This window comes from Oncorhynchus masou, chromosome 31 (assembly GCF_036934945.1).
Source record: "Oncorhynchus masou masou isolate Uvic2021 chromosome 31, UVic_Omas_1.1, whole genome shotgun sequence".
Classification (NCBI taxonomy): Eukaryota; Metazoa; Chordata; class Actinopteri; order Salmoniformes; family Salmonidae; genus Oncorhynchus; species Oncorhynchus masou.
This window is the reverse complement of record NC_088242.1, coordinates 573,040-598,477: the sequence shown is the minus strand read 5'-3', so window position 1 is coordinate 598,477 and position 25,438 is coordinate 573,040. Positions and strand designations below refer to the sequence as shown.

At 45.2% G+C, this 25,438-nt stretch overlaps 1 protein-coding gene and 1 long non-coding RNA gene across 2 annotated transcripts; one reads left to right on the top strand and one right to left on the bottom strand.

Moving 5' to 3' along the window:
* Positions 1 to 472: 472 nt before the first annotated feature.
* LOC135523343 (transmembrane protein 121) lies at positions 473 to 13,628 on the top strand. Its single transcript, XM_064949963.1, has 5 exons — positions 473 to 1,639; positions 2,013 to 3,418; positions 4,229 to 4,377; positions 9,458 to 9,633; positions 12,005 to 13,628. The coding sequence occupies exons 2-5, from the start codon at positions 3,295 to 3,297 to the stop codon at positions 12,555 to 12,557; spliced, it is 1,002 nt and encodes a 333-aa protein (XP_064806035.1). The 5' UTR covers positions 473 to 1,639; positions 2,013 to 3,294; the 3' UTR covers positions 12,558 to 13,628.
* On the bottom strand, positions 7,198 to 9,463 carry LOC135523344 (uncharacterized). The gene is made up of 2 exons (XR_010452820.1): positions 7,984 to 9,463; positions 7,198 to 7,865 (listed from the first exon to the last, which is right to left on the bottom strand). It is a non-coding gene; the product is annotated as an uncharacterized LOC135523344 (long non-coding RNA).
* Positions 13,629 to 25,438: the final 11,810 nt, after the last annotated feature.

The window sequence follows — 25,438 nt, the reverse complement described above, 5'->3', positions numbered from 1 at the left end:
AGCTCCACATTGATCTGGTACTTCCTGTATATACAGTAGCTCCATTGTGATCTGGTACTTCCTGTATATACAGTAGCTCCATTGTGATCTGGTACTTCCTGTATATATCTCCATAGTGCTCTGGTACTTCCTGTAAATAGCTCCATTATTGTGTATTTTATTCCTCATGTTATACTATTTGTCTTTTTATTGTTATTTTTTAATTCTGGATCTTTGGTAAGCGCTTGTAAGCAAGCATTTTCACGGTAAAGTCTACACCTGTTGTAGTTGGTGGATGTGACAAATACCATTTTATTCAATTTTATTTGAGAAAGAGAGAGAGAGCACCATTCATTGAAGCTGCACAATGCTGGTTCTTCTTCCCTGCTTTTCTCTCCGCTCCTGGATATGTGTCTCTCTCTCCTCCCTCCTTCCCTCTCTCTCTGCAGCTGTGGTCTACCGGGTGTCAGCGTCACTCAGCTTGTGCCTTCATAGGAGCAGCAGCAGGAGGAAGAGAAGGACAAACAACCAAAGGAGTCAGTCAGAGCAGATAGAGAGGAGAGGCAGTACCAATTCTAGCAGAGATGTGGCAGACGGACCAGACTATGCTGAGGACTGAGAAGACAGAGGAGCTACCGGTCCTGTTGCTCCTGTTGTAACATCCTGGCAGGAGGAGAGAGAGAAAGGCACCGTGACCATGAAAGTACCTGGAGTCAGAGACTCAGTGAGAGACAGCCACCTAGACAGCTGAGAGACACACACACAGAGAACACACACATACACAGAACACACATACCCACCCAGAACACACATACACACCCTTTTTCTATTACAAACACACCGGCCCACGGATCTGAGGAGGACACTCGCTGCATTCAAAGGATTCCCGACAACCCACAGACAGACAGACAGACAGACAGACAGACAGACAGACAGACAGACAGACAATACGATTGGCTTTTCGGGGAGAACTATATTTTTTAGAGGATGACAACAATACGTTGGGACTTGTTGTTCAACAGGAATAGCTTTTCTTTTGATGTGGTCGTGAGTGGAGCTTCAAACAAGGATAATATGGCGTATGTATAAACTGAAAGGGTCTTTGACCATTAAGATAACATTTCTGATTCAGTCTGACTGCTATGTGGATCATCACTAGGATATTTTGGTATTTCTCACCAGCTTAAAGACATATCCACGACTGTTGGATTATTAACATGAGAGAGAAGCAGCTCTCGGGTTTCTGATGGATTATAGCTGGGCTCTGAACCTATAACCAGTGGGCTCTAAGGGCTCTGAACCTATAACCACTGGACTCTGAACCTATAACCACTGGGCTCCTAACCTCTTCTTTGGACCCCAACACTGGACTCTGAACTCATAACCACTGGACTCCTAACCACTTCTCTGGACCCCAACACTGGGCTCGGAGGACTCTGAACCTATAACCACTGGGCTCCTAAACTCTTCTCTGGACCTCAACACAGGACTCTGAACCTACAACCACTGGACTCCTAACCACTTCTCTGGACCTCAACACTGGGCTCGGAGGACTCCGAACCTACAACCTCACCACCACTGGGCTCTGAACAGCTCAATGGATGGAAGCTATCAGCACAAATGAGCACGAGACAGACAGACACAAGACAGACCGACACAAGTAAGTAGACAAGTAGCCTACCTCTCTCTCTCTGTCTCTTTATTTTGCTCTCTCTCTCTCTCTCTCTCTCTCTATTTTGCTCTCTCTCAGTCTCTCTCTATTTCGCTCTCTCTTGCCCTCTCTCTCTCCAGCCACTCAGTGCACTGATAGGAAAACACAACTCAAAAACATTGCAGCACATTTGCAATGTTAATTAAAATAAGCCTTTGGTATTATAATTAAAAGGGGGAAACTGTAGAGGATATTATAGGATATTAGAATACAGTAACTCAGATTGATCACATCGCCGGTGGTGAGGCATGTTGTTTGTTTACAGACCTCTTGCCAAGCAACACAATTTACTAACTCTGGGTCACTGCGTGTCTGTCTGTAGGTGTCTTTGGCTCAGAGATGTCTCTGCTTCAGCCTCTCGCCCAGGATTGATTGATCTGTGGAAGTCCTATTAGTAACCTGGCTGTTGACCAAGAGAGGGGGAGCACCACACTCTAACAGTAACAGCCAACACAGTGGAAGGAGTAACACTCTCTAACAGTAACAGCCAATACAGGGGAGGGAGTAACACTCTCTAACAGTAATATCCATCACATGGGAGGGAGTAACACTAACAGTAACAGCCAACACAGGGGAGGGAGCACCTTTCTCTAATAGCCAGAACACTACAGGGTCTAACAGTAACAGCCAGGAGAGGAGTGATTGCAAAAATCACTGAAGCTGGAGACTCATATCTCCCTCTCTAACTTTAAGCATCAGCTGTCAGAGCAGTTTACCAATCACTGTACCTGTACACAGCCCATCTGTAAATAGCACACCCAACTACCTCATTCCCTTTTAATTATTTATTTTGCACCCCAGTATCTCTACTTGCACATCATCATCTACAAATCTATCACTCCAGTGTTAATCCTACATTGTAATTATTCCACCACTATGGCACTATGTGTTATTGACCTTACGTTTGTTAATTCCATGTGTAACTCTGTGTTGTTGTTTTTGTTGCACTCCTTTTCTTTATCTTGGCCAGGTCGCAGTTGTAAATGAGATCTTGTTCTCAACTGGCCTTCCTGGTAAAAATAAAGGTTCAAGATTTTCTTTAAAAAGCCATGGAGAGGAGCACTACTGTCTAAACTATCCCCATACTGGGAGACTAAGGATCTTTGGTGACTCCTTCCCCCACAACCTCACCAAGTGCAGAACTATGCAGCATTACTGTCAAACAGCAGGCATTGAGAGAGAAACTACTGTCTACTGAAGACCCTCCAAACCCCTCCTCCACAAACCTCCCTCCTGCCCTTCTCCTCCCTCCCTCCTCCACAAATCTCCTCCTACCCCCTTCTTCCACCTCCCTCCTCTTCCTCCACAAATCTCCTCCTTCCACCTCCCTCCTCCACAAATCTCCTAATCCCTCCCTCCTCCACAAATATCCTCCTACCCCCTCCTTCCACCTTCCTCCTCCACAAATCTCCTAAACCCTCCCTCCTCCACAAATCTTCTCCTAACCCCTCCTCCCTCCCCCCGTGAAAACCCCAGCCATGGAGTGGAACATTTGTTTTATTTATTTAACTAGGCATTACCGTCTACTGTAACAGTCTGTCCTGCCTTTATTTAGCAGAGGACCACCCTACACTCTCCCTAACAGACCTCCTCCTGCCCCAGTCATGATGATGCCCCCCCCTCCCACCAACCAGCCCCATATCTGCCTGTCCACCCTGCTGATCATGAGCAGTATGGCCCTGATCGATGCCTATCTGGTGGAACAGAACCACGGGCCCAGGAAGATAGGTATTATTATTATTATTATGAAACCTATCTTCAGTCAGGGAAGTTCCATTGAGTCCGATGTCTCTTTTACAAGGGTGCCGTGTTTACAAATGAAGCATAACATTCATAGGACATAATAATTCATTATTAACACAATTCAGGAGCATGACAATGACAAAAACATAATTCTAACAATCATAGTGCAGGAGCATGAGACAAAAACACAATTCTAACAATCAGTGCAGGAGCATGAGACAAAAACACAATTCTAACAACCACAGTGCAGGAGCATGCTCTGAGACAAAAACACAATTCTAACAACCATAGTGCAGGAGCATGAGACAAAAACACAATTCTAACAACCATAGTGCAGGAGCATGAGACAAAAACACAATTCTAACAACCATAGTGCAGGAGCATGAGACAAAAACACAATTCTAACAACCATAGTGCAGGAGAATGAGACAAAAACACAATTCTAACAACCACAGTGCAGGAGCATGAGACAAAAACACAATTCTAACAACCATAGTGCAGGAGCATGAGACAAAAACACAATTCTAACAACCACAGTGCAGGAGCATGAGACAAAAACACAATTCTAACAACCATAGTGCAGGAGCATGAGACAAAAACACAATTCTAACAACCATAGTGCAGGAGCATGAGACAAAAACACAATTGTAACTACCATAGTGCAGGAGAATGAGACAAAAACACAATTCTAACAACCATAGTGCAGGAGAATGAGACAAAAACACAATTCTAAACCAACTTGTACTACCTGTACCATTATTATTATAAATAATAATACATTTTTCTGGGGAACAGGTATCTGTATCATGGTGATGGTAGGGGACCTCTGCTTCCTCATCGTGTTGCGGTACGTGGCGGTTTGGGTCGGGGCCGAGGTACGGACCCCCAAGCGAGGCTGTGCCATGATACTCTGGTTCCTCTATATCTTTGTCCTGGAGATCAAGGTATTTACAAGGCATTTTTAGTTTTGTTGTTGATGTTGTCATTTTGTTGTTTCCCTTTTTGTTTAATTAGGCTCCCGAGTGGTGCAGCATCTCAGTGCTAGAGGTGTCACTACAGACACTGGTTCGATTGCAAGCTGTTTCACAACTGGCCGTGCTTGGGAGTCCCATAGGGTGGCGCACAATTGGCCCAGCATCGTCCGGGTTAGGGTTCGGGGTAGGCCGTCATTATAAATAAGAATTTGTTCTTAACTGACTTGCCTTGTTAAATAAAGGTTAAATAAATAAAAAATAAAAATTCTTAGCCTTTCTTTAATGTTGTTCTATTATATTTTAAAAAATGAAGGTCGATGTCCGCGCTGCCGCAGAAAACAAAATAGCATAATAGAAACATCCCAATCAAAATCTGTCAGTTTAAACTATATATACAGTGGGGCAAAAAAGTATTTAGTCAGCCACCAATTGTGCAAGTTCTCCCACTTAAAAAGATGAGAGGCCTGTAATTTTCATCATAGGTACACTTCAACTATGACAGACAAAATGAGAAAAAAAATCCAGAAAATCTCATTGTAGGATTTTTAATGAATTTATTTGCAAATTATGGTGGAAAATAAGTATTTGGTCAATAACAAAAGTTTATCTCAAATGTTTATCTCAATAAGGTCAAACGTTTTCTGTAAGTCTTCAACAAGGTTTTCACACACTGTTGCTGGTATTTTGGCCCCACTGTATATATATATATATATATATAATTATTTTTTATCCACCGTATCCGCCTATGTCGCACTTCCACATCTGCGGTGAAAGGTGACAGGGCCATAGTGGTGTTTGTCAGACCATGTGCTTTCCTCACCATCTTAAATAAGCATGCCCCATTCAAAAAATGTAGAACCAGGAACAGATATAGCCCTTGGTTCACTCCAGAGCACAAAAACATCCTGTGACGTATTGCATTAGCATCGAATAGCCCCCGCGATATGGAACTTTTCAGGGAAGTTAGGAACCAATATACACAGGCAGTATCTCTACTTGCACACTCATCTTCTGCACATATTTCACACCGGTGTTTAATTGCTATACACCACTATGGCCTATTTATTGCCTTACTTCCCTTATCCTACCTCATTTGCACACATTGTTTATAGACTTTTATATTGTTTGTTTATTCCATGTGTAACTCTGTGTTTGCTTTATCTTGGTCAGGTCACAGTTGTAAATGAGAACTTGTTCTCAACTGGCCTCCCTGGTTAAATAAAGGTGAAAAAAAGAGACATCCCGAAAATCAACCGTTTGGCCTACATAGTAATAATAGACCCCTCTATTTTTGTATTTGTATTTATTATGGATCCCCATTAGCTGCTGCCAAGGGAGAATCTACTCTTCCTGGGGTCCAGGAACCTAAAACAGTTACATATGGTTTAAAATACTACATTTTCATAACACATGTTGACTCATGAATACGATGGTGTTCTCCCACACGCGTCTTGGAACTCATCTGAAGTCGGTACAGCCAATCTGCCAACTTCTGTCTAATATGACCCCTCTGTGCAATGGTGACTCTCACAAAACACGCATAGTCAAAAGTTTGGACACACCTACTCATTCAAGGGCCTTCATGGTCGAATTGCTGCAAAGAAACCACCACAAAAGGACACCAATAAGAAGAAAAGACTTGCTTGGGTCAAAACAAACACAAGCAATGGATATTAGACCGGTGTAAATTTGTCCTTTGGTCTGATGAGTCCAAAACACTGTGTCTTTGTGAGATGCAGAGTTGGTGCACGGATGACCTCTGCCTTTGTGGTTCCCAACGTGAAGCATGGAGGAGGAGGTGTGATGGTGTGGCGGTGCTTTGCTGGTGACACTGTCTGTGATTTATTTAGAATGGCACACTTAACCAGCATGGCCACCTCAGCATTCTGCAGCGATACGCCAACCCAGCTGGTTTGCGCTTAATGGGACTATCACTTGTTTTTCAATAGGACAATGACCCAAAACACATCTCCAAACTGTTTAAGGGCTATTTGACCAAGAAGGATAGTGATGGAGTGCTGCATCAGATGACCTGGCCTCCACAATCACCCGACTTCAACCAAATTGAGATGGTTTGGGATAAGTTGGAATGCAGAGTGAAGGAAAAGCAGCCAAAAAGTGCTCAGCATATGTGGGAACTCCTTCAAGACTGTTGGAAAAGCATTCATCATGAAACTGGTTGTGAGAATGCCAAGAGTGTGCAAAGCTGTCAGCAAGGCAAAGGGTGGCTACCTTGAAGAATCTAAAATATATGTTGATTTGTTTAACACTTTTACAACATGATTCCATATGTGTTCATTCATAAAAATAAAGAAAAACCCTGGATTGAGTAGGTCTGTCTAAACTTTTGACTGGTACTGTAGATATTGGTTGTTTTGCTTTAGGATGCCCACAGGCCTATGAATGGAAGTATACAGTATATGGAAAGTATGTAGTGACAAAAATGAGGGGTTAAATAAATGCAATCTAATGTTTCCTGATCTTTCTTTAGATAGTCCACAAGAAAGTATCTGTCGTTCCATGTAGTGAATCTGTTATTCAATGTGTTTGTATGGGTTAATAGCACTAAGTCCCAAAGAAATACATATATTATTTTTGGGGGATTCTTCAGGGGTCTTAAAATTCTAAATGATCCTTGGTATGAGCGTCTTTAAACAATGCCATATAGCTTAGTAGAACTAACTGCAGCAGCTGACATGTGTAGTGTTGAGTCATCCGCAAACATAGACAGACTGGCTTTACTCAAATGTCGTTAGTAAAGAATTTAAAAAGCAAGGGGGACACAGCGGCTGGATTAACAAGAAGTTAAGCTTTATTTTGATGTATTACACTTGTGATTTTATGAAAATTAAATATTTATAGTTCTGTCGTTCGAATTTCGTGCTCTGCAATTTCACTGGGGTAGCGTTACTTGGTGGTGATGGAATCGAGACCTTTGTAGTCGATGCACGGTTGTAGACCTCCCTCCTTCCTGGCCACGAAGAAGAAACCTGCCAATGCAGGGGAGATGGATGAAAGCCTGTTGGAGAGCCTCCTGGGATGTACTCCTCCATGTCCTTGGTTTCAGCCACCGACAGGGGCTAGACGCAGCTGCTCAGAGGATCAGAGTCTGCTAGCAGGTCGATGGCACAGTCCCAGGAGTGATGAGGAGGGAGACAGAGGTCGCGGGTCTCGGACAAAACATCCCGAAGATCCTGGTAAACTTCCGGGATGTTGGGCTGGAGGGCACAGGCCTCACAACTGACGTGGAACCACAGGGTAAGGGAAAGCAGGTCTTCCGACATCCGGGTGCCAAAGCAGTGATCTCCATCCTCGACCAGGAGAGGATGGGGCCGTGACGTTGGAGCCACAGGAGGCAGAGGATGATTATGTACAGGTGCTTCAGTGATGAGGGAAGGCTTTCTTAGTGCAGGGGTCCCACGGTGATGTTGAATGGTGCTGCGATGTGATGGAATTACCTGCGGCACCAGAGTCCACTAGAGCTTTAGGGACAACACACGAGGGACAGCCAGCCAGTGAAATGGAAACCAGGAAGAGTTTTGCAGAAAGCAATAATGATGGAATACTCATGCCTACCCTGGGAGATGGATGATCGCGGGTCCCTTTGGACCTCGGGTTGGAACGAACCAGACACTGCTGAAGCTGTTGCCCCTCCTGACCACAATAGGAACAGCCGTCTCCGGCGACACCGCTCTGTCGCGGGGAGGTGTGTGGCCCGTACCTCCATTGATTCAAGCTCTGTTTCAGGCTGACAAAAGGAGGAAGGTGAGAGACGAGGAGGGTGCTGGCGCTCTCAAAGAAGGTTATCCAGACTGATGGTCATCGCTATGAGCACGTCCAAGGAAAGGTTGTCTTCCCGACATGACAACTCCGTCTGGACCTCTTTGCACAGTCCTCTTCAGAATAAAGTGTGGAGTGTCGGCTCATTCCATCTGCTGGAGGCTGCCACAGTCCAGAAGGTGAGGGCGTACTCCACAGCGGTCTGGGTACCCTGCCGGAGTTAGAGTAGTCGCTCACCTTCCTCTCTGCCCTCAGATGGAATGATCAAAGACCTCCCTGAACAGAGCCATGAACCTCTCATAGGCACTCAGCTCCTCCTCTCCTCTCTCCCAGACGGCCGTAGCCCACTCCAAAGCCTGTCTGGTCAACAGGGAAATGACCATGGCAACTTTGGACCTCTCGGTGGTGGGGGCTCCTGTCTGGTGGGTGAAATAAAGAGAGCACTGGAGTAGGAAGCCTCGGCATTTCGATGGAGTCCCGCCATATTTGACCGGGAGGGACAACAGGGCATCGTTGACCTGGGCGGACCGCTGGATGGGCTGGCGGACTGGCTCACTGGGACGAATCATGGTCCTCCACTAGTTGGAGATCAATCTTCTCAGGTGTTGTCGAGGTGGTGGAGAATGTGAAGGACCTCATCCATTACCCGAACCCAGCTGATCATGGTGTTGACGCAGTAGGTGTTCCTGTTCGTTGACTATATAGGAGATATCCTTAACTTCTGCTGCTTCTTTGTTTTTGAGAGGCAGTTTTCTGTAATGTATACACAGAGAATCAGGAAGCAGAAGTTGAGTTTAATAATAATAAACATGAAGAAACTACAAAACAGAAGCAGCGTACTGAACGTAACCAAAACCAATATTGCCTGATGACAGAAGCTACTGAGGGCTATATGAAGGGAGAGTAGTCAGGGTGGTGATGAAGTCCAGGTGTGTGTAACGATGGGGAGCAAGTGTGCGCAATGTGGGTTGCCAGAAGTAGGCGTGATACTGCATAGCTGGGGCGGCAGGGTAGCCTAGTGGTTAGAGCATTGTACTAGTAACCAAAAGGTTTCAAGTTCAAATCACAGAGATGACAAGGTACAACTCTGTCAGGCAGTTAACCAACTGTTCCTAGGCCCTCATTGAAAATAAGAATTTGTTCTTAACTGACTTGCCTAGTTAAATAAAGGTAAAAAGTAAAACAATTCTGTAAAGCACTTTGTGACAACTGCTGATGTGAAAAGGGCTGTATAAAACACATTTTGATTTACTTTTTGTTTTTTTTCCAGGTGTACTTTGTGTACCAGAACTACAAGGCTGACAGGAAGTCTCTGGATGCTCTGGCCCGTAAGGCCCTGACCCTACTCCTCTCAGTCTGTGTCCCGGTGCTGTTTGTTGGTCTCGTGGCAATAGACCATATGGAGTACGTACAGCCGTTCAAGAAGAAAGAGGAGCTGCGTAACAGGTAGAACTGCCCCTGGGCCATTCTAACAGGTAGTACTGACCTGACCCATTCTAACAGGTAGAACTGCCCCTGGGCCATTCTAACAGGTAGTACTGACCTGACCCATTCTAACAGGTAGAACTGACCTGACCCATTCTAATAGGTATTACTGACCTGACCCATTCTAATAGGTATTACTGACCTGACCCATTCTAACAGGTAGAACTGCCCCGACCCATTCTAACAGGTAGTACTGACCTGACCCATTTTAACAGGTAGTACTGACCTGACCCATTCTAATAGACCCATTCTAACAGGTATTACTGACCTGACCCATTCTAAATACTGGTAGGTACTGACCTGACCCATTCTAATAGGTAGAACTGCCCCGAACCATTCTAACAGGTAGTACTGACCTGACCCATTCTAACAGGTGGAACTGCACCTGACCCATTCTAACAGGTAGAACTGCCCCTGACCCATTCTAACAGGTAGAACTGCCCCTGACCCATTCTAACAGGTAGAACTGCCCCTGACCCATTCTAACAGGTAGTACTGACCTGACCCATTCTAACAGGTAGTACTGACCTGACCCATTCTAACAGGTGACCTGACCCATTCTAGGTAGAACTGCCCCGACCCATTCTAACAGGTAGAACTGCCCCTGACCCATTCTAACAGGTAGAACTGCCCCTGACCCATTCTAACAGGTAGAACTGCCCCTGACCCATTCTAACAGGTAGAACCATTCTAACAGGTAGTACTGACCTGACCCATTCTAACAGGTAGAACTGCCCCGACCCATTCTAACAGGTAGAACTGCCCCTGACCCATTCTAACAGGTAGAACTGCCCCTGACCCTAACAGGTAGTACTGACCTGACCCATTCTAACAGGTAGAACTGACCTGACCCATTCTAACAGGTAGTACTGACCTGACCCATTCTAACAGGTAGAACTGCCCCTGACCCATTCTAACAGGTAGTACTGCCCCTGACCCTAACAGGTAGAACTGCCCTTGACCCATTCTAACAGGTAGAACTGCCCCTGACCCATTCTAACAGGTAGAACTGCCCCTGACCCATTCTAACAGGTAGAACTGACCTGACCCATTCTAACAGGTAGACCCTAACAGGTAGAACTGCCCTTGACCCATTCTAACAGGTAGAACTGCCCCTGACCCATTCTAACAGGTAGAACTGCCCCTGACCCATTCTAACAGGTAGTACTGACCTGACCCATTCTAACAGGTAGTACTGACCTGACCCATTCTAACAGGTAGAACTTCCCGACCCATTCTAACAGGTAGTACTGACCTGACCCATTCCTACAGGTAGTACTGACCTGACCCATTCTAACAGGTAGAACTGACCTGACCCATTCTAACAGGTAGAACTGCCCCTGACCCATTCTAACAGGTAGTACTGCCCCTGACCCATTCTAACAGGTAGTACTGACCTGACCCATTCTAACAGGTAGAACTGCCCCTGACCCATTCTAACAGGTAGTACTGACCTGACCCATTCTAACAGGTAGTACTGACCTGACCCATTCTAACAGGTAGTACTGACCTGACCCATTCTAACAGGTAGTACTGACCCGACCCATTCTAACAGGTAGAACTGCCCCTGACCCATTCTAACAGGTAGTACTGCCCCTGACCCTAACAGGTAGAACTGCCCCTGACCCATTCTAACAGGTAGAACTGCCCCTGACCCATTCTAACAGGTAGTACTGACCTGACCCATTCTATCAGGTAGAACTGACCTGACCCATTCTAACAGGTAGTACTGACCTGACCCATTCTATCAGGTAGAACTGACCTGACCCATTCTAATAGGTAGTACTGACCTGACCCATTCTAACAGGTAGAACTGCCCCTGACCCATTCTAACAGGTAGTACTGACCTGACCCATTCTATCAGGTAGAACTGACCTGACCCATTCTAATAGGTAGTACTGACCTGACCCATTCTAACAGGTAGAACTGACCTGACCCATTCTAACAGGTAGTACTGCCCCTGACCCATTCTAACAGGTAGAACTGACCCTGACCCATTCTAACAGGTAGTACTGACCTGACCCATTCTAACAGGTAGTACTGACCTGACCCATTCTAACAGGTAGAACTGCCCCTGACCCATTCTAACAGGTAGAACTGCCCCTGACCCATTCTAACAGGTAGTACTGACCTGACCCATTCTAACAGGTAGTACTGACCTGACCCATTCTAACAGGTAGAACTGACCTGACCAATTTCCTCTGGGTGTGTGTTTGTGTGTCCTGGGGGATGGGGGGGGGGTTGTGAGCTTTAAGACTTGTTCATTCTTTGCAAGTTGACGGACAATAAAGACATCTTCTGTTATATGATCTTGTTCCTCTCTGGTCTTCAGGTTATTCTGGGTGGTGGTGGACCTGCTAGATATCCTGGATATTCAGGCTAATCTCTGGGAACCCCTGAAGAAAGGTCTCCCTCTGTGGGCTGAAGGACTGATGTTCTTCTATTGTTACATCTTGTTGCTCGTCCTTCCCTGTGTCTCTCTTAGTGAGATCTCCATGCAGGGCATCAATATAGTCCCACACAAGATGATGCTATATCCTATCCTCAGCCTGGTCACCATTAATATTTTAACCTTATTGATCAGAGGCTGTAACATGCTGCTGTATAGGGATGCCCGGGTCAGTGGGATCCTGATAGGGAAGAATGTGTTAGCTATCATACTAAAGACCTGTAGCTTCGTCCAGTACAGGAAGCAGTTACCGAACACTCCTCCTGCTTTCGGGTTGGAACGACAGAGGAACTCTGTACCACATCACCATGGTAACCAGGGTCTTGGACGCCCTGTTTCTATAGTGATGACCGCTCACCCGCAGGTGATCCTCCCGGACCAGACAGCCCTGCCCCTCCCTCTGCCAGAGGTCACAACTACATGTCAACATACATGACTGAGACCAGGATCATACCATGTATGTATGACCCTCAGGATATTATACACGGGACACACAGGAACATCTGACTCAAAATCTACATGGATGTACCAATATCATGTATGACCATTAGGACTCTACAGGGCAATGGTCAACATCATGTGAAAAACCTTGTATGGATATTATCACTGATCAGAGGGACACTTTACACTTCTAATAAAACATAAAGCAGTATATGGATATTGTCACTGATCAAAGGGACGCAGGATCCTTATGGAGTATAGCGCAGAGACATGGAGAATGTTTATGAAGAACCTTGATACAAAGAAGATTATAATACCAATCTGAATGTATATTATCATTGGAACACAGTGGAAACTCTCCTTAAGGATAATATGGTGACATGGACAACACCTTCTAGTGTAAATAACAGTATCTCTAGACTCTTAATATTTGCCCTGTGGATTCAGAGAACAGTATCTCCAGACTCTGCAAATTAAAGACTTTCCTCTGTGGATTCAAATAACAGTATCTCTGGACTCTGTTAAAGACAACACATTCTGGTGTAAAGAACAGGATCTCTAAACTCTGTTAAAGACAACACATTCTGGTGTAAAAAACAGGATCTCTAGACTCTGTTAAAGACAACACATTCTGGTGTAAAGAACAGGATCTCTAGACTCTGTTAACTTGTTGACGCTACCCATCCCGGTAGAGGTATAATTGTCATCAGCAACTGCTGAATAGCATAGTGCCACAGTCAAATAATATTACTAAAAAATATTAATATTCATGAAATCACAAGTCCAATATAGGAAAACACAGTTTAGCCTTTTGTTAATCCACCTGTCGTCTCAGATTTTGAAATGATGCTTTACAGCGAAAGCAATCCAAGCATTTGTGTAAGTTTATCGATAATATAACATAACATTATGTACACTAAACATTAAGTATCTAGGTCACGAAAATCAGAAAAGCAATCCATTTTTTTCATACCTTTGATGATCTTCGGATGTTTTCACTCACGAGACTCCCAGTTACACAACAAATGTTCCTTTTGTTCCATAAAGATTATTTTTATTCCCAAAATACCTCTGTTTGTTTGCGCGTTATGTTCAGAAATCCACAGGAAAGAGCAGTCATGACAACGCAGACGTATATTCCAAATAATATCCATAATGTCCACAGAAACATGTCAAACGTTTTTTATAATCAATACTCAGGTTGTTTTTAAAATACAGTGCCTGGCGAAAGTATTCGGCCCCCTTGAACTTTGCGACCTTTTGACACATTTCAGGCTTCAAACATAAAGATATAAAACTGTATTTTTTTTGAAGAATCAACAACAAGTGGGACACAATCATGAAGTGGAACAACATTTACTGGATATTTCAAACTTTTTTAACAAATCAAAAACTGAAAAATTGGGCGTGCAAAATTATTCAGACCCTTTACTTTCAGTGCAGCAAACTTTCTCCAGAAGTTCAGTGAGGATCTCTGAATGATCCAATGTTGACCTAAATGACTAATGATGATAAATACAATCCACCTGTGTGTAATCAAGTCTCTGTATAAATGCACCTGCACTGTGATAGTCTCAGAGGTCCGTTAAAAGCGCAGAGAGCATCATGAAGAACAAGGAACACACCAGGCAGGTCCGAGATACTGTTGTGAAGAAGTTTAATGCCGGATTTGGATACAAAAAGATTTCCCAAGCTTTAAACATCCCAAGGAGCACTGTGCAAGCGATAATATTGAAATGGAAGGAGTATCAGACCACTGCAAATCTACCAAGACCTGGCCGTCCCTCTAAACTTTCAGCTCATACAAGGAGAAGACTGATCAGAGATGCAGCCAAGAGGCCCATGATCACTCTGGATGAACTGCAGAGATCTACAGCTGAGGTGGGAGACTCTGTCCATAGGACAACAATCAGTCGTATATTGCACAAATCTGGCCTTGATGGAAGAGTGGAAAGAAAGCCATTTCTTAAAGATATCCATAAAAAGTGTTGTTTAAAGTTTGCCACAAGCCACCTGGGAGACACAACAACCATGTGGAAGAAGGTGCTCTGGTGCTCTGGTCAGATGAAACCAAAATTGAACTTTTTGGCAACAATGCAAAACGTTATGTTTGGCGTAAAAGCAACACAGCTCATCACCCTGAACACACCATACCCACTGTCAAACATGGTGGTGGCAGCATCATGGTTTGGGCCTGCTTTTCTTCAGCAGGGACAGGGAAGATGGTTAAAATGGATGGGAAGATGGATGGAGCCAAATACAGGACCAAGAAAACCTGATGGAGTCTGCAAAAGACCTGAGACTGGGACAGAGATTTGTCTTCCAACAAGACAATGATCCAAAACATAAAGCAAAATCTACAATGGAATGGTTCAAAAATAAACATATCCAGGTGTTAGAATGGCCAAGTCAAAGTCCAGACCTGAATCCAATCGAGAATCTGTGGAAAGAACTGAAAACTGCTGTTCACAAATGCTCTCCATCCAACCTCACTGAGCTCGAGCTGTTTTGCAAGGAGGAATGGGGAAAAATGTCAGTCTCTCGATGTGCAAAACTGATAGAGACATACCCCAAGCGACTTACAGCTGTAATCGCAGCAAAAGGTGGCGCTACAAAGTATTAACTTAAGGGGGCTGAATAATTTTTCACGCCCAATTTTTCAGTTTTTGATTTGTTAAAAAAGTTTGAAATATCCAATAAATGTCGTTCCACTTCATGATTGTGTCCCACTTGTTGTTGATTCTTCACAAAAAAATACAGTTTTATATCTTTATGTTTGAAGCCTGAAATGTGGCAAAAGGTCGCAAAGTTCAAGGGGGCCGAATACTTTGGCAAGGCACTGTATATATGCGATAATATATCAACCGAGTTTGTAGCTTTTTCAATAGTACCGGGAGGAACAATAGCCTCTTTACTCTATAGCGCAAAACTCACTCTGAGAGCCCCATCTATCCACTTACGCAATGTGATGTTTCACACTCATTTTGCAAAATAAAAGCCTAAAACTATGTCTAAAGACTGTTGACACCTTAGGGAAGCCATAGAAAAAGGAATCTGGTTGATATCCCTTTAAATGGAGGATAGGCATGCATAGAGGTTTCAAAATAAGAGGCACTTCCTGATTGGATTTTCCTCAGGCTTTCGCCTGCAATATCAGTTCTGTTATACTCACAGACAATATTGTTACAGTTTTGGAAACTTTAGAGTGTTTTCTATCCTAATCCGACAATTATATGTATATTCTAGTTTCTGGGGCTGAGAAATAGGTTGTTTCAAAAACAAAAATACTGCCCCCTACGCGCAAAAGGTTAAGTGTTGCAGTCATTTCAGTTGCTGTAGTAGCTGACGTGTATAGTGATCAGCATACATAGACACACTGGCCTTACTCAAAGCCATTGGCCTGTCGTTAGTAAAAAATTTAAAAAGCGAGCGTCCTAAACAGCTACCCTGGGGAATTCCTGATTCTACCTGGATTATGTTTGAGAGGCTTCTATTAAAGAATACCCTCTGTTTTCACATGCGCCGAATACAATACCTTACAGTGAAATTCTTACTTACAAGCCCTAACCAACAATGCAGGTTAAAAAATGTAATTGAATTAAAATTAAAAGTAACAAATAATTAAAGAGCAGTAGCAAAATAACAATAGTGAGGCTATATACAGGGGGTACCGGTACAGAGTCAATGTGCAGGGGCACCTCTTAGTCAAGGTAATTGAGGTAATATGTACATGGAGGTAGAGTTATGAAAGTGACTATGCATAGATAACAGAGTAGCAGCAGCGTAAAAGGGGGGGAAATGCAAATAGTCTGGGTAGCCATTTGATTGGGGCGGCAGGGTAGCCTAGTGGTTAGAGCGTTGGACTAGTAACTGGAAGGTTGCAAGTTCAAACCCCCAAGCTGACAAGGTACAAATCTGTTGTTCTGCCCCTGAACAGGCAGTTAACCCACTGTTCCTAGGACGTCATTGAAAATAAGAATTTGTTCTTAACGGACGGACTTGCCTAGTTAAATAAAGGTAAAAAAATAAAATAAAATAAAAATGAGATGTTCAGGAGTCTTATGGCTTGGGGGTAGAAGCTGTTTAGCAGCTTGGATGTAGACTTGGCGCTCTGGAACTGCTTGCCGTGCGGTAGCAGAGAGAACAGTCTATGACTAGGGTGGCTGGAGTCTGACCATTTTTAGGGCATTCCTCTAACACCACCTGGTATAGAGGTCCTGGATGACAGGCAGCTTGGCCCCAGTGATGAACTGGGCCAGACGCACTACCCTCTGTAGTGCCTTGCGGTCAGAGGCCGAGCAGTTGCCATACCAGGCAGTGATGCAACCAGTAAGGATGCTCTCGATGGTGCAGCTGTAGAACCTTTTGAGGATCTGAGGACACATGCCAAATCTTTTCAGTCTCCTGGGGGGGAATAGGTTATTTCGTGCCCTCTTCACAACTGTCTTTGTGTTTGGACCATTCTAGTTTGTTGGTGATGTGGAAACCAAGGAACTTGAAGTTCTCAACCTGCTCCACTACAGCAGGTTCTCCTTTTCCTGTAGTCCACAATCATTGCCTTTGTCTTGATCACGTTGAGGCAGAGGTTGTTGTCCGGGCACCACACAGCCAGGTCTCTGACCTCCTCCCTATAGGTTGTCTCGTCATTGTCGGTGATCAGGCCTACCACTGTTGTCATCGAAAAACTTAATGATGGTGTTGAAGTCGTGCCTGGCGGTGCAGTCTTGAGTGAACAGGGAGTACAGGATGGGGACCCCCGTGTTGAAGATCAGCATGGCGGATGTGTTGTTACCTACCCTTACCACCTGGGGGCAGCCCGGCAGAAAGTCCAGGATGCAGTAGCAGAGGGAGGTGTTTAGTCCCAGGGTCATTAGCTTCGTGATAAGCTTTGAGGGCACTATGGTGTTGTACGCTGAGCTGTAGTTAATGAATAGCATTCTCACATAGGTGTTCCTTTTGTCCAGGTGGGAAAGGGCAGTGTGGAGTGCAATAGAGATTGCATCATCTGTGGATCTATTAGGGTGGTTTGCAAATTGGAGTGGGTCTAGGGTTTCTGGAATAATGGTGTTGATGTGAGCCATGACCAGACTTTCAAAGCACTTAATGACTACAGATGTGCGTGCTACGGGTCGATAGTCATTTAGGCAGGTTATCTTAGTGTTCTTGGGCACAGGCACTATGGTGGTCTGCTTGAAACATGTTGGTATTACAGACTCAGTATTACAGAGAGGTTGAAAATGTCAGTGAAGACACTTGCCAATTGGTCAGAGCATGCTCAGAATACACGTCCTGGTAATCTGTCTGGCCTTGTGAATGTTGACCAGTTTAAAGGTCTTACTCACATCGTCTGTGCAGAGCATGGTCACACAGTTGTCCAAAACAGCTGATGCTCTCATGCATGTTTCAGTGTTATTTGCCTCGAAGCGAGCATAGAAGTAATTCAGCTCGTCTGGTAGCCTTGTGTCACTGGGCAGCTCTCAGCTGTGCTTCCCTTTGTGGTCTAATAGTTTGCAAGCCCTGCGTTGGAGCCAATGTTGTACGATTTGATCTTATTGACGCTTTTCCGATTTGGTGGTTCATTGGAGGGTATAGCGAGATTTATTATAAGCTTCCGGGTTAGAGTCCTGCTCCTATAAATCGGCAGCTCTACCCTTTAGCTCAGTGTTGTCATGACATTGGCCTGGGGGGTTGGTTTATGACAGTCATAAATACATCTACCCCCCCTTTTCCTCTCTCTACCCTACTGATGTTACATTTGCTAAACCCTTGGTTAACATAGAGATTCTGGGAACGTCAGAATGTGGGGGGAAATGAACTATATTCTGGTAATCCGACCAATGGAACATATGCGGTGGTACTTAATGGATATGATGTCAGTTTGGTTGTCATCTGAGACATTCTCATCGATGATAAGATGACATAAACTCTACAGTGGAAAGTCTACACATCAGATTTATCGGATTCACGTGGAATTGTTGTTCAATTTAAACGTTTGAAAATGAAATGATTTGTGATGGGATGAAATGTGGTTTTAGCTTCTAAAATGTGAGATGTGGGGTTTCACAAGATATTGCTGCTCATTCAGTGGCCCGCCTCTGTGAAGGGACATGGGCTATAAAACATTTCAAACACGCCCTCTTCTCCCTTCCTATATAAAGCCTTGACGACAACATAACTTCCTGTTCCGAGGATATAAGGACGACGGTCCTATGTCAGAATGGTTCAGATAACTACAGAATGAAGCCAACATCAGCATGAGCTTGCGAATGGTATGAACTTTGAACTCTTATTCACTACAGAAGTGATATCTCCTCGCCATTGAGTTAGCAACAGCTGCAAACGCAGGTTAGGACGGAACAGACAGAGTATCCCATCTACCACACAACGACGTTACGCCAACGTATCCAATTTACCAGCAGAGACATTCTTCAAAGGACAAAGGACTCAGTTTGGCGACATGGTCTTCCATCTACCATCAACCTACTGAAGCGCAGCTCAGAGTAAATATTTATTGCATTTTCCTTTTCCAAATGGGCGGTAGTTTAGAATGCATAAGATACTGTATTTACGATAGCACAGCTTCTCCCTTTGTCCCTCAGTCTTCCCGCTCTTTCACTCAACCCAGCTCCTTTTCCTTTGCGTAACAAACTGTCATATCTGTTCCGCCCGCTAGGGACGTTTTCCTTTGAGGTAATTTGTAATCAAGGTATAATTAATTCTTTGTATATGTAATTCTGTATGATTAGTTAGATAATTAGTAAATGGCTGTGACTGAAAACCTACAGGACAGTAGATCTCCAGGACGAGGGTTGGGCAGCCCTACGGACACGTTCTGGCCTGGTTTTATCTGTCGGAAAGGTATAAAAGTTATAATTTCCTAATATAACTCTTTAGATATTTTATTATCTGATCAATTAATCTTCTTATTAATGAATTATTATTTAGTGGGTGTGGACTGGGAAGGGGGTGTGGACTGGGAAGGGGTTGTGGACTGGGAAGGGGTTGTGGACTGTGAAGGGGTTGTGGACTGGGAAGGGGTGTGGACTGAGAAAGAGCGGGAAACACAAAAGGGCTCACAACACACAGTTGACAATTATATTAATTAAAAATTGAATCCTTTGCATGCTCACTCATTCGGGAATAATCTATATATTTACGCCCAATATATATTTACGTGTCGTGAACTTTTATGTTGGAATCCGGTCCGTCTGCTGGAGAGTCAGTTCATCTGCTTCTCTTTCTCTCTCTCTGCTTCCCTGAAGATCAAAGTATTTTGTGGTTAGAATGGATACTTCAGAGTACCATTCAGAAATGTTCTCATATAATAGATGTTTCAGCGGTTGGCAGTATTCGCATCCCAGGTTTTCATAATTTCTAGCTGCAGACTAGTAATTAGTATCTAAGATTTGCTCTTATTCTGTAGGGATCAATAGACTCAGAGTTGAACCCTTTCCAGCCATGTAGACAATTCTCCATGTGGTATGGTTAGGAATTCAAGAACTATTCGCAATCACAGCTCATGCTGTGAGTTTGCCTCGTCTTGGTACTCAAACCTGTGCCACCTCAGTTTACATCGAGGTACGCGTGGTCTCAAGAGGATTTCCTCGGGAGGGTTTTTTATTCGTAACAGTAGAAAACGCGATTCTATGATGCCTGAACATGTCTGTGTTCACGGGGGCGGGCCAGTGACTTAGTTAAACTTAAAAGGGAATACAATTCTCTCACATTAAAGGTTTAACATCACATTACATCACAAATAGCTTCATCTTTACTCATTCATTTTATACAATAATTAGATGCAAACCCCATAATTGAGAAATGTACACATTCAGAGATATAATTATTTGTTTCCTGTCCTCTCTGAGGTCACCAAATGAAACACACTCATCATACCCATCCCTTAAGTGTCCACAGACCATTCCCACAAGTGGAAATTTTGTTTCATATTCCCATTTTGGGGATTTAGGAGTTTGCCATGTGAAATCCCTTGTTCTGTCTCTGTACTCTCACTTTCTGCATGATCAGGGGGAGAGAGTCTCCACCAGGAATTTACGACCTGAGATAACAGAACTAGATAACAGTCATTACTTTGAGCCCTTATCCCCCAATTTAGGTGCCACCAACCTCCTGTGGCAGAAGTCATGTGGAGCATTCTGACAGTCTCTATGTCTGAGAGAGAGAGAAGCCATGATCTATACCCAGAAAGGGCCACATCATGACACAATATTTTACAAGAGGTACAGGAACTCAAGCAGCAGAAAATGTGAGTTGCTAGAACCATAGAACTAGAATGATATTCTGGTCGAGCATGGACTCTTTGTACAGCCAGATACAGAAATCCAACATAATAGAATGGTGACAGCTGACAGGAAAAATACTCTCATCCATTTGATTCTGTATACAGTTATAGAGCATATTGCACAGGGAACCTTCATGACCCCTTGCCAGATAGATAACATTGTTTCCCCCCAATATTAAATAAATGAAAAAATACAACTTCAGGACTGGGACCTAAATACAACCAATCCCACTGAGACCTCTCCTGAATACAACCAACCCACTGAGACCTCTCCTGAATACAACCAACTCACCGAGACCTCTGGACCTTTCCTGAATACAACCAACCCGCTGAGACCTCTCCTGAATACAACCCACTGAATTTGTATACAACAATTGAATTTGTGTTAGACCTCCTGGTGTAAAAACAATACTGAATGAGTAATGTTGTATACTTACTTCATGGCAATCCAGCACAGGTTTTAATGGTGGCTGTGATGAGGTTGATCATGATGTCATGTCCATGTCTCTGTGAAGTAGTGGGACTGATTGGCACTTGCTAGTCTAGAAATAAACCTTTAAACAAACATCCTCAGACTTTTATTGAGCATGCAGCTTGAGTGTTACTTTAGGAAAAACACAGCATTGATCTCCTCATTAAGGCCTGAACAGGTCTATAGTGTAGAATAGAATAGACAAACACTGTGTGAGTCATGTTTAGCCAGACCAGCGTTTCACTGTGTTCCCACAACTATATGTAAATTCACTATTTAGATGAGCACAGCAACTCTGCTGGCATGTGATGTAGACCCCAACTCTGGCCAGCTGCTATGGTATTCTATTAGTCGGTTCACAAGACAGCTCTCCCTCAGTCTGGTAGGCTGTAGGGCAGCCATGTAGGGTGTAGGGCAGTCAGGTAGGGTATAGGGCAGTCAGGTAGGGTGGTCAGATAGGGTGTAGGGCAGTCAGGTAGGGCGGTCAGGTAGGGTGTAGGGCGGTCAGGTAGGGTGTAGGGCAGTCAGGTAGCGTGTAGGGCAGTCAGGTAGGCTATAGGGCGGTCAGGTAGGGTGGAGGGCAGTCAGGTAGGGTGTAGGTAGGGTGTAGGGCAGTCAGGTATCGCGTATGGAAGTCAGGTAGGGTGTAGGGCAGTCAGGTAGGGGGTAGGGCAGTCAGGTAGGGGGTAGGGCAGTCAGGTAGTCTGTAGGGCAGTCAGGTAGAGTGTAGGTAGGGTGTAGGGCAGTCAGGTAGGGTGTAGGGGGTCAGGTAGGGTGTAGGGTGGTCAGGTAGGGGGTAGGGCAGTCAGGTAGTCTGTAGGGCAGTCAGGTAGTCTGTAGGGCAGTCAGGTAGAGTGTAGGTAGGGTGTAGGGCAGTCAGGTAGGGTGCAGGGCAGTCAGGTAGGGTGTAGGGTCTTCAGGTAGAATGTAGGGCAGTCAGGTAGGGGGGAGGGTGGTCAGGTAGGCTGTATGGCAGTCAGGTAGGGTGTAGGGCAGTCAGGTAGGGCGTAGGGAAGTCAGGTAGGGTGTAGGGCGGTCAGGTAGGGGGTAGGGCAGTCAGGTAGTCTGTAGGGCAGTCAGGTAGAGTGTAGGTAGGGTGTAGGGCAGTCAGGTAGGGGGGTCAGGTAGGGTGTAGGGCGGTCAGGTAGGGTGTGGGGCGGTCAGGTAGGGGGTAGGGCAGTCAGGTAGGGTGTAGGGTCTTCAGGTAGAATGTAGGGCAGTCAGGTAGGCTGTAGGGCGGCCATGTAGGTTGTAGGGTTGTCAGGTAGGGTGTATAGCGGTCAGGTTGGGTGGAGGGTGGTCATGTAGGGAGGAGGGTGGTCAGGTAGAGTGGTCAGGTAGGCTGTAGGGTGGTAAGGTAGGGTGGTAAGGTAGGGTAGTCAGGTAGGGTTTAGGGTGATCAGGTAGCCAGTAGGGCGGCCATGTAGGTTGTAGGGCAGTCAGGTAGGGTGTAGGGCGGCCATGTAGGTTGTAGGCCGGTCAGGTAGGGTGTAGGTAGGGTGTCGGGCATGTAGGGTGTAGGGCGGTCAGGTAGGGTGTAGGGCAGTCAGGTAGTGTGTAGGGCGGTCATTTAGGGTGTAGGGCGGGCAGTTAGGGTGTAGGGCAGTCAGGTAGGGTGTAGGGCAGTCAGGTAGGGTGTAGGGCAGTCAGGTAGGGTGTAGGGCAGTCAGGTAGGGTGTAGGGCAGTCAGGTAGGGTGTAGGGCAGTCAGGTACGGTGGAGGGCGGTCAGGTAGGGTGTAGCGCAGCCAGGTAGGGTGTAGGGCAGTCAGGTAGGGTGTAGGGCAGTCAGGTAGGGTGTAGGGCAGTCAGGTAGGGTGTAGGGCAGTCAGGTAGGGTGTAGGGTGGTCAGGTAGGTTGTATGGCAGTCAGGTAGGCTGTAGGGCGGCCATGTAGGTTGTAGGGTGGTCAGGTAGGGTGTGTGGCAGTCAGGTGGGGTGGAGGGTGGTCAGGTAGGGTGGAGGGTGGTCAGGTAGAGTGGTCAGGTCAGGTAGAAGGGGGTCAGATAGGGAGGATGATAGTATGTAGGGTGACCAGGTAGGATGTAGGGTTGTCAAGTAGGCATTAGGGTGAACAGGTAGGGTGGTCAGGTAGGCTGTAGGTTGGCAGGTAGGCCGTATGGTGGTCAGGTAGGGTAGAGTACGGTGAAGTAGGGTGTTTAGGTAGGCTGTAAGATGGTCAAGTAGAGTGTAGGGTGGTCAGGTAGGCTGTAGGATGGTCCGGTAGAGTTTAGGATGGTTAGGTAGTGTGGAGGGTGGCCAGCTAGTGTGGAGAGGTAGATAGTCAGGTAGGCTTATAGGGTGGTCAGGTAGGGTGGAGGGTAGTGAGGTAGGGTGGAGGGTAGTGAGGTAGGGTTTAGGGTAGTCAGGTAGGGTTTAGGGTGATCAGGTAGGCTTGTAGGGTGGTAAGGTAGGGTGGTCAGGTAGGGTTTAGGGTGATCAGGTAACCAGTAGGGTGGTCAGTTAGGGTGGTCAGGTAGGCTGTAGGGTGGTAAGGTAGGGTGGTCAGGTAGGCCGTAAGGTGATCATGTAGGGTGGTCAGGTACGGTTTAGGGTGGTCAGGTAGGCTGTTGGGTGGTAAGGTAGGGTGGTCAGGTAGGCTGTAGGGTGGTAAGGTAGGCCGTAAGGTGATCATGTAAGGTGGTCAGGTAGGGTGGTCAGTTAAGGTCTAGAGTCATCAGGTAGACTGTAGGGTGGTCAGGTAGACTGTGGGGTGGTCAGGTAGGCCGTATGGTGGTCAAGTAGACTGTGGGGTGGTCAGGTAGGGTGGAGGGTGACCAGGTAGGTTGGGGCCAGCTAGGGTGTATGGTGGTTAGTTAGAGTGTAGTATGCTGAGGGAGGTTGGTCTGGTAGGCTGTAGGGTGGTCAGCTAGGCTGTAGGGTGGTCAGTTAAGGTAAAGGGGGTCAGGAAGTGTATAGTGTGATCAGGTAGGCTGTAGATTGGTCAGGCAGTGTGGTCAGGTAAGTTGTAGGGTGGTCAGGTAGGGTAACAGGTGGTCAGGTAGGTTCTAGGGTGGTCAGGTAAGGTGGAGAGTGGTCAGGTAGGGTGGTCAGGTAGGCTGTCGTTTTTTCAAACAGTGTGGTCAGGTAGGGTGGAGGGCGGTCAGGTAGAGTGTTGGTTGACCAAGTAAGATGGTCAGGTAGGGTGGAGGGTAGTCAGGTAGGTTCTAGAGTGGTCAGGTAGGGTGTAGGGCAGTCACTGGCTTAAAACTTCATGAGGATAGGGGGCATTATTTTCACTTTGGATGAATTGCGTGCCCATAGTGAACTGCATCAAACTCTGTCCTAGATTGCTAATATATGCATATTATTATAACTATTGGATAGAAAACACTCTGAAGTTTCTAAAACTGTTTGAATTATGTCTGTGAGTATAACAGAACTCATAGGGCAGGCAATCTTCCAAACAAGGAGTGAAATTCTGAAAGTTGGGGCAACTTTGACGTCATCGCCCCCTCCTGTCCCAACAAAATATGGATCTGGAAGCATTTCCTACGCCTTCCAATAGATGTCCTCATTCAGTAGAAAGTGTAATGGAGCATTTGCTGTGAACTTTGACCTAATGGGAGGGAAAATAGTCAGTGTCGCAACAGAATGCCATTTCTCTGTGGCTGCTACGGCTGTTCCATTCGGCCACAGATGAAATATGATAAATATGATCCGGTTGGAACGTTATTGGATATATATGATAATAACATCCTGAAGATTGATTCTCTACTTATTTTGACCAGTTTATTCGACCTAGAATATGTCTTTTGGAAGTTTTCGTGCGAGTTACCTTGGACCAGCAGTCAGTTTTTGGGCACGTGAGCTGAAAGTGATAGCAAATGCAGCTACTTGGACACTAGTATTGGACATTATGGAACAAAACAATGATTTATTGTGGAACTAGGACTCCTTGCACTGCATTCTGATGAAAGATCATCAAAGGTAAGGGAATATTTATGTTGTAATTTCGTATTTCTGTTGACTCCAACATAGCGGTTACGTCTGAGCGCCGTCTCAGATTATTGCAATGTTAGGCTTTTTCCGTAACGTTTAAAAAAATCACAGCGGTGCATTAAGAATATATGTAGCATGTATCTTTAGTCAAAGTTTATGATGAGTA

Bases quoted from the DNA above. Each gene is read 5' to 3' on its own strand.
- LOC135523343 (XM_064949963.1), top strand. From the start codon at position 3,295: ATGATGATGCCCCCCCCTCCCACCAACCAGCCCCATATCTGCCTGTCC. The intron at 4,378-9,457 runs GTATTTACAAGG...TTTTTTTTCCAG, and splicing joins TCTTTGTCCTGGAGATCAAG to GTGTACTTTGTGTACCAGAA. The intron at 9,634-12,004 runs GTAGAACTGCCC...TCTGGTCTTCAG, and splicing joins AAAGAGGAGCTGCGTAACAG to GTTATTCTGGGTGGTGGTGG.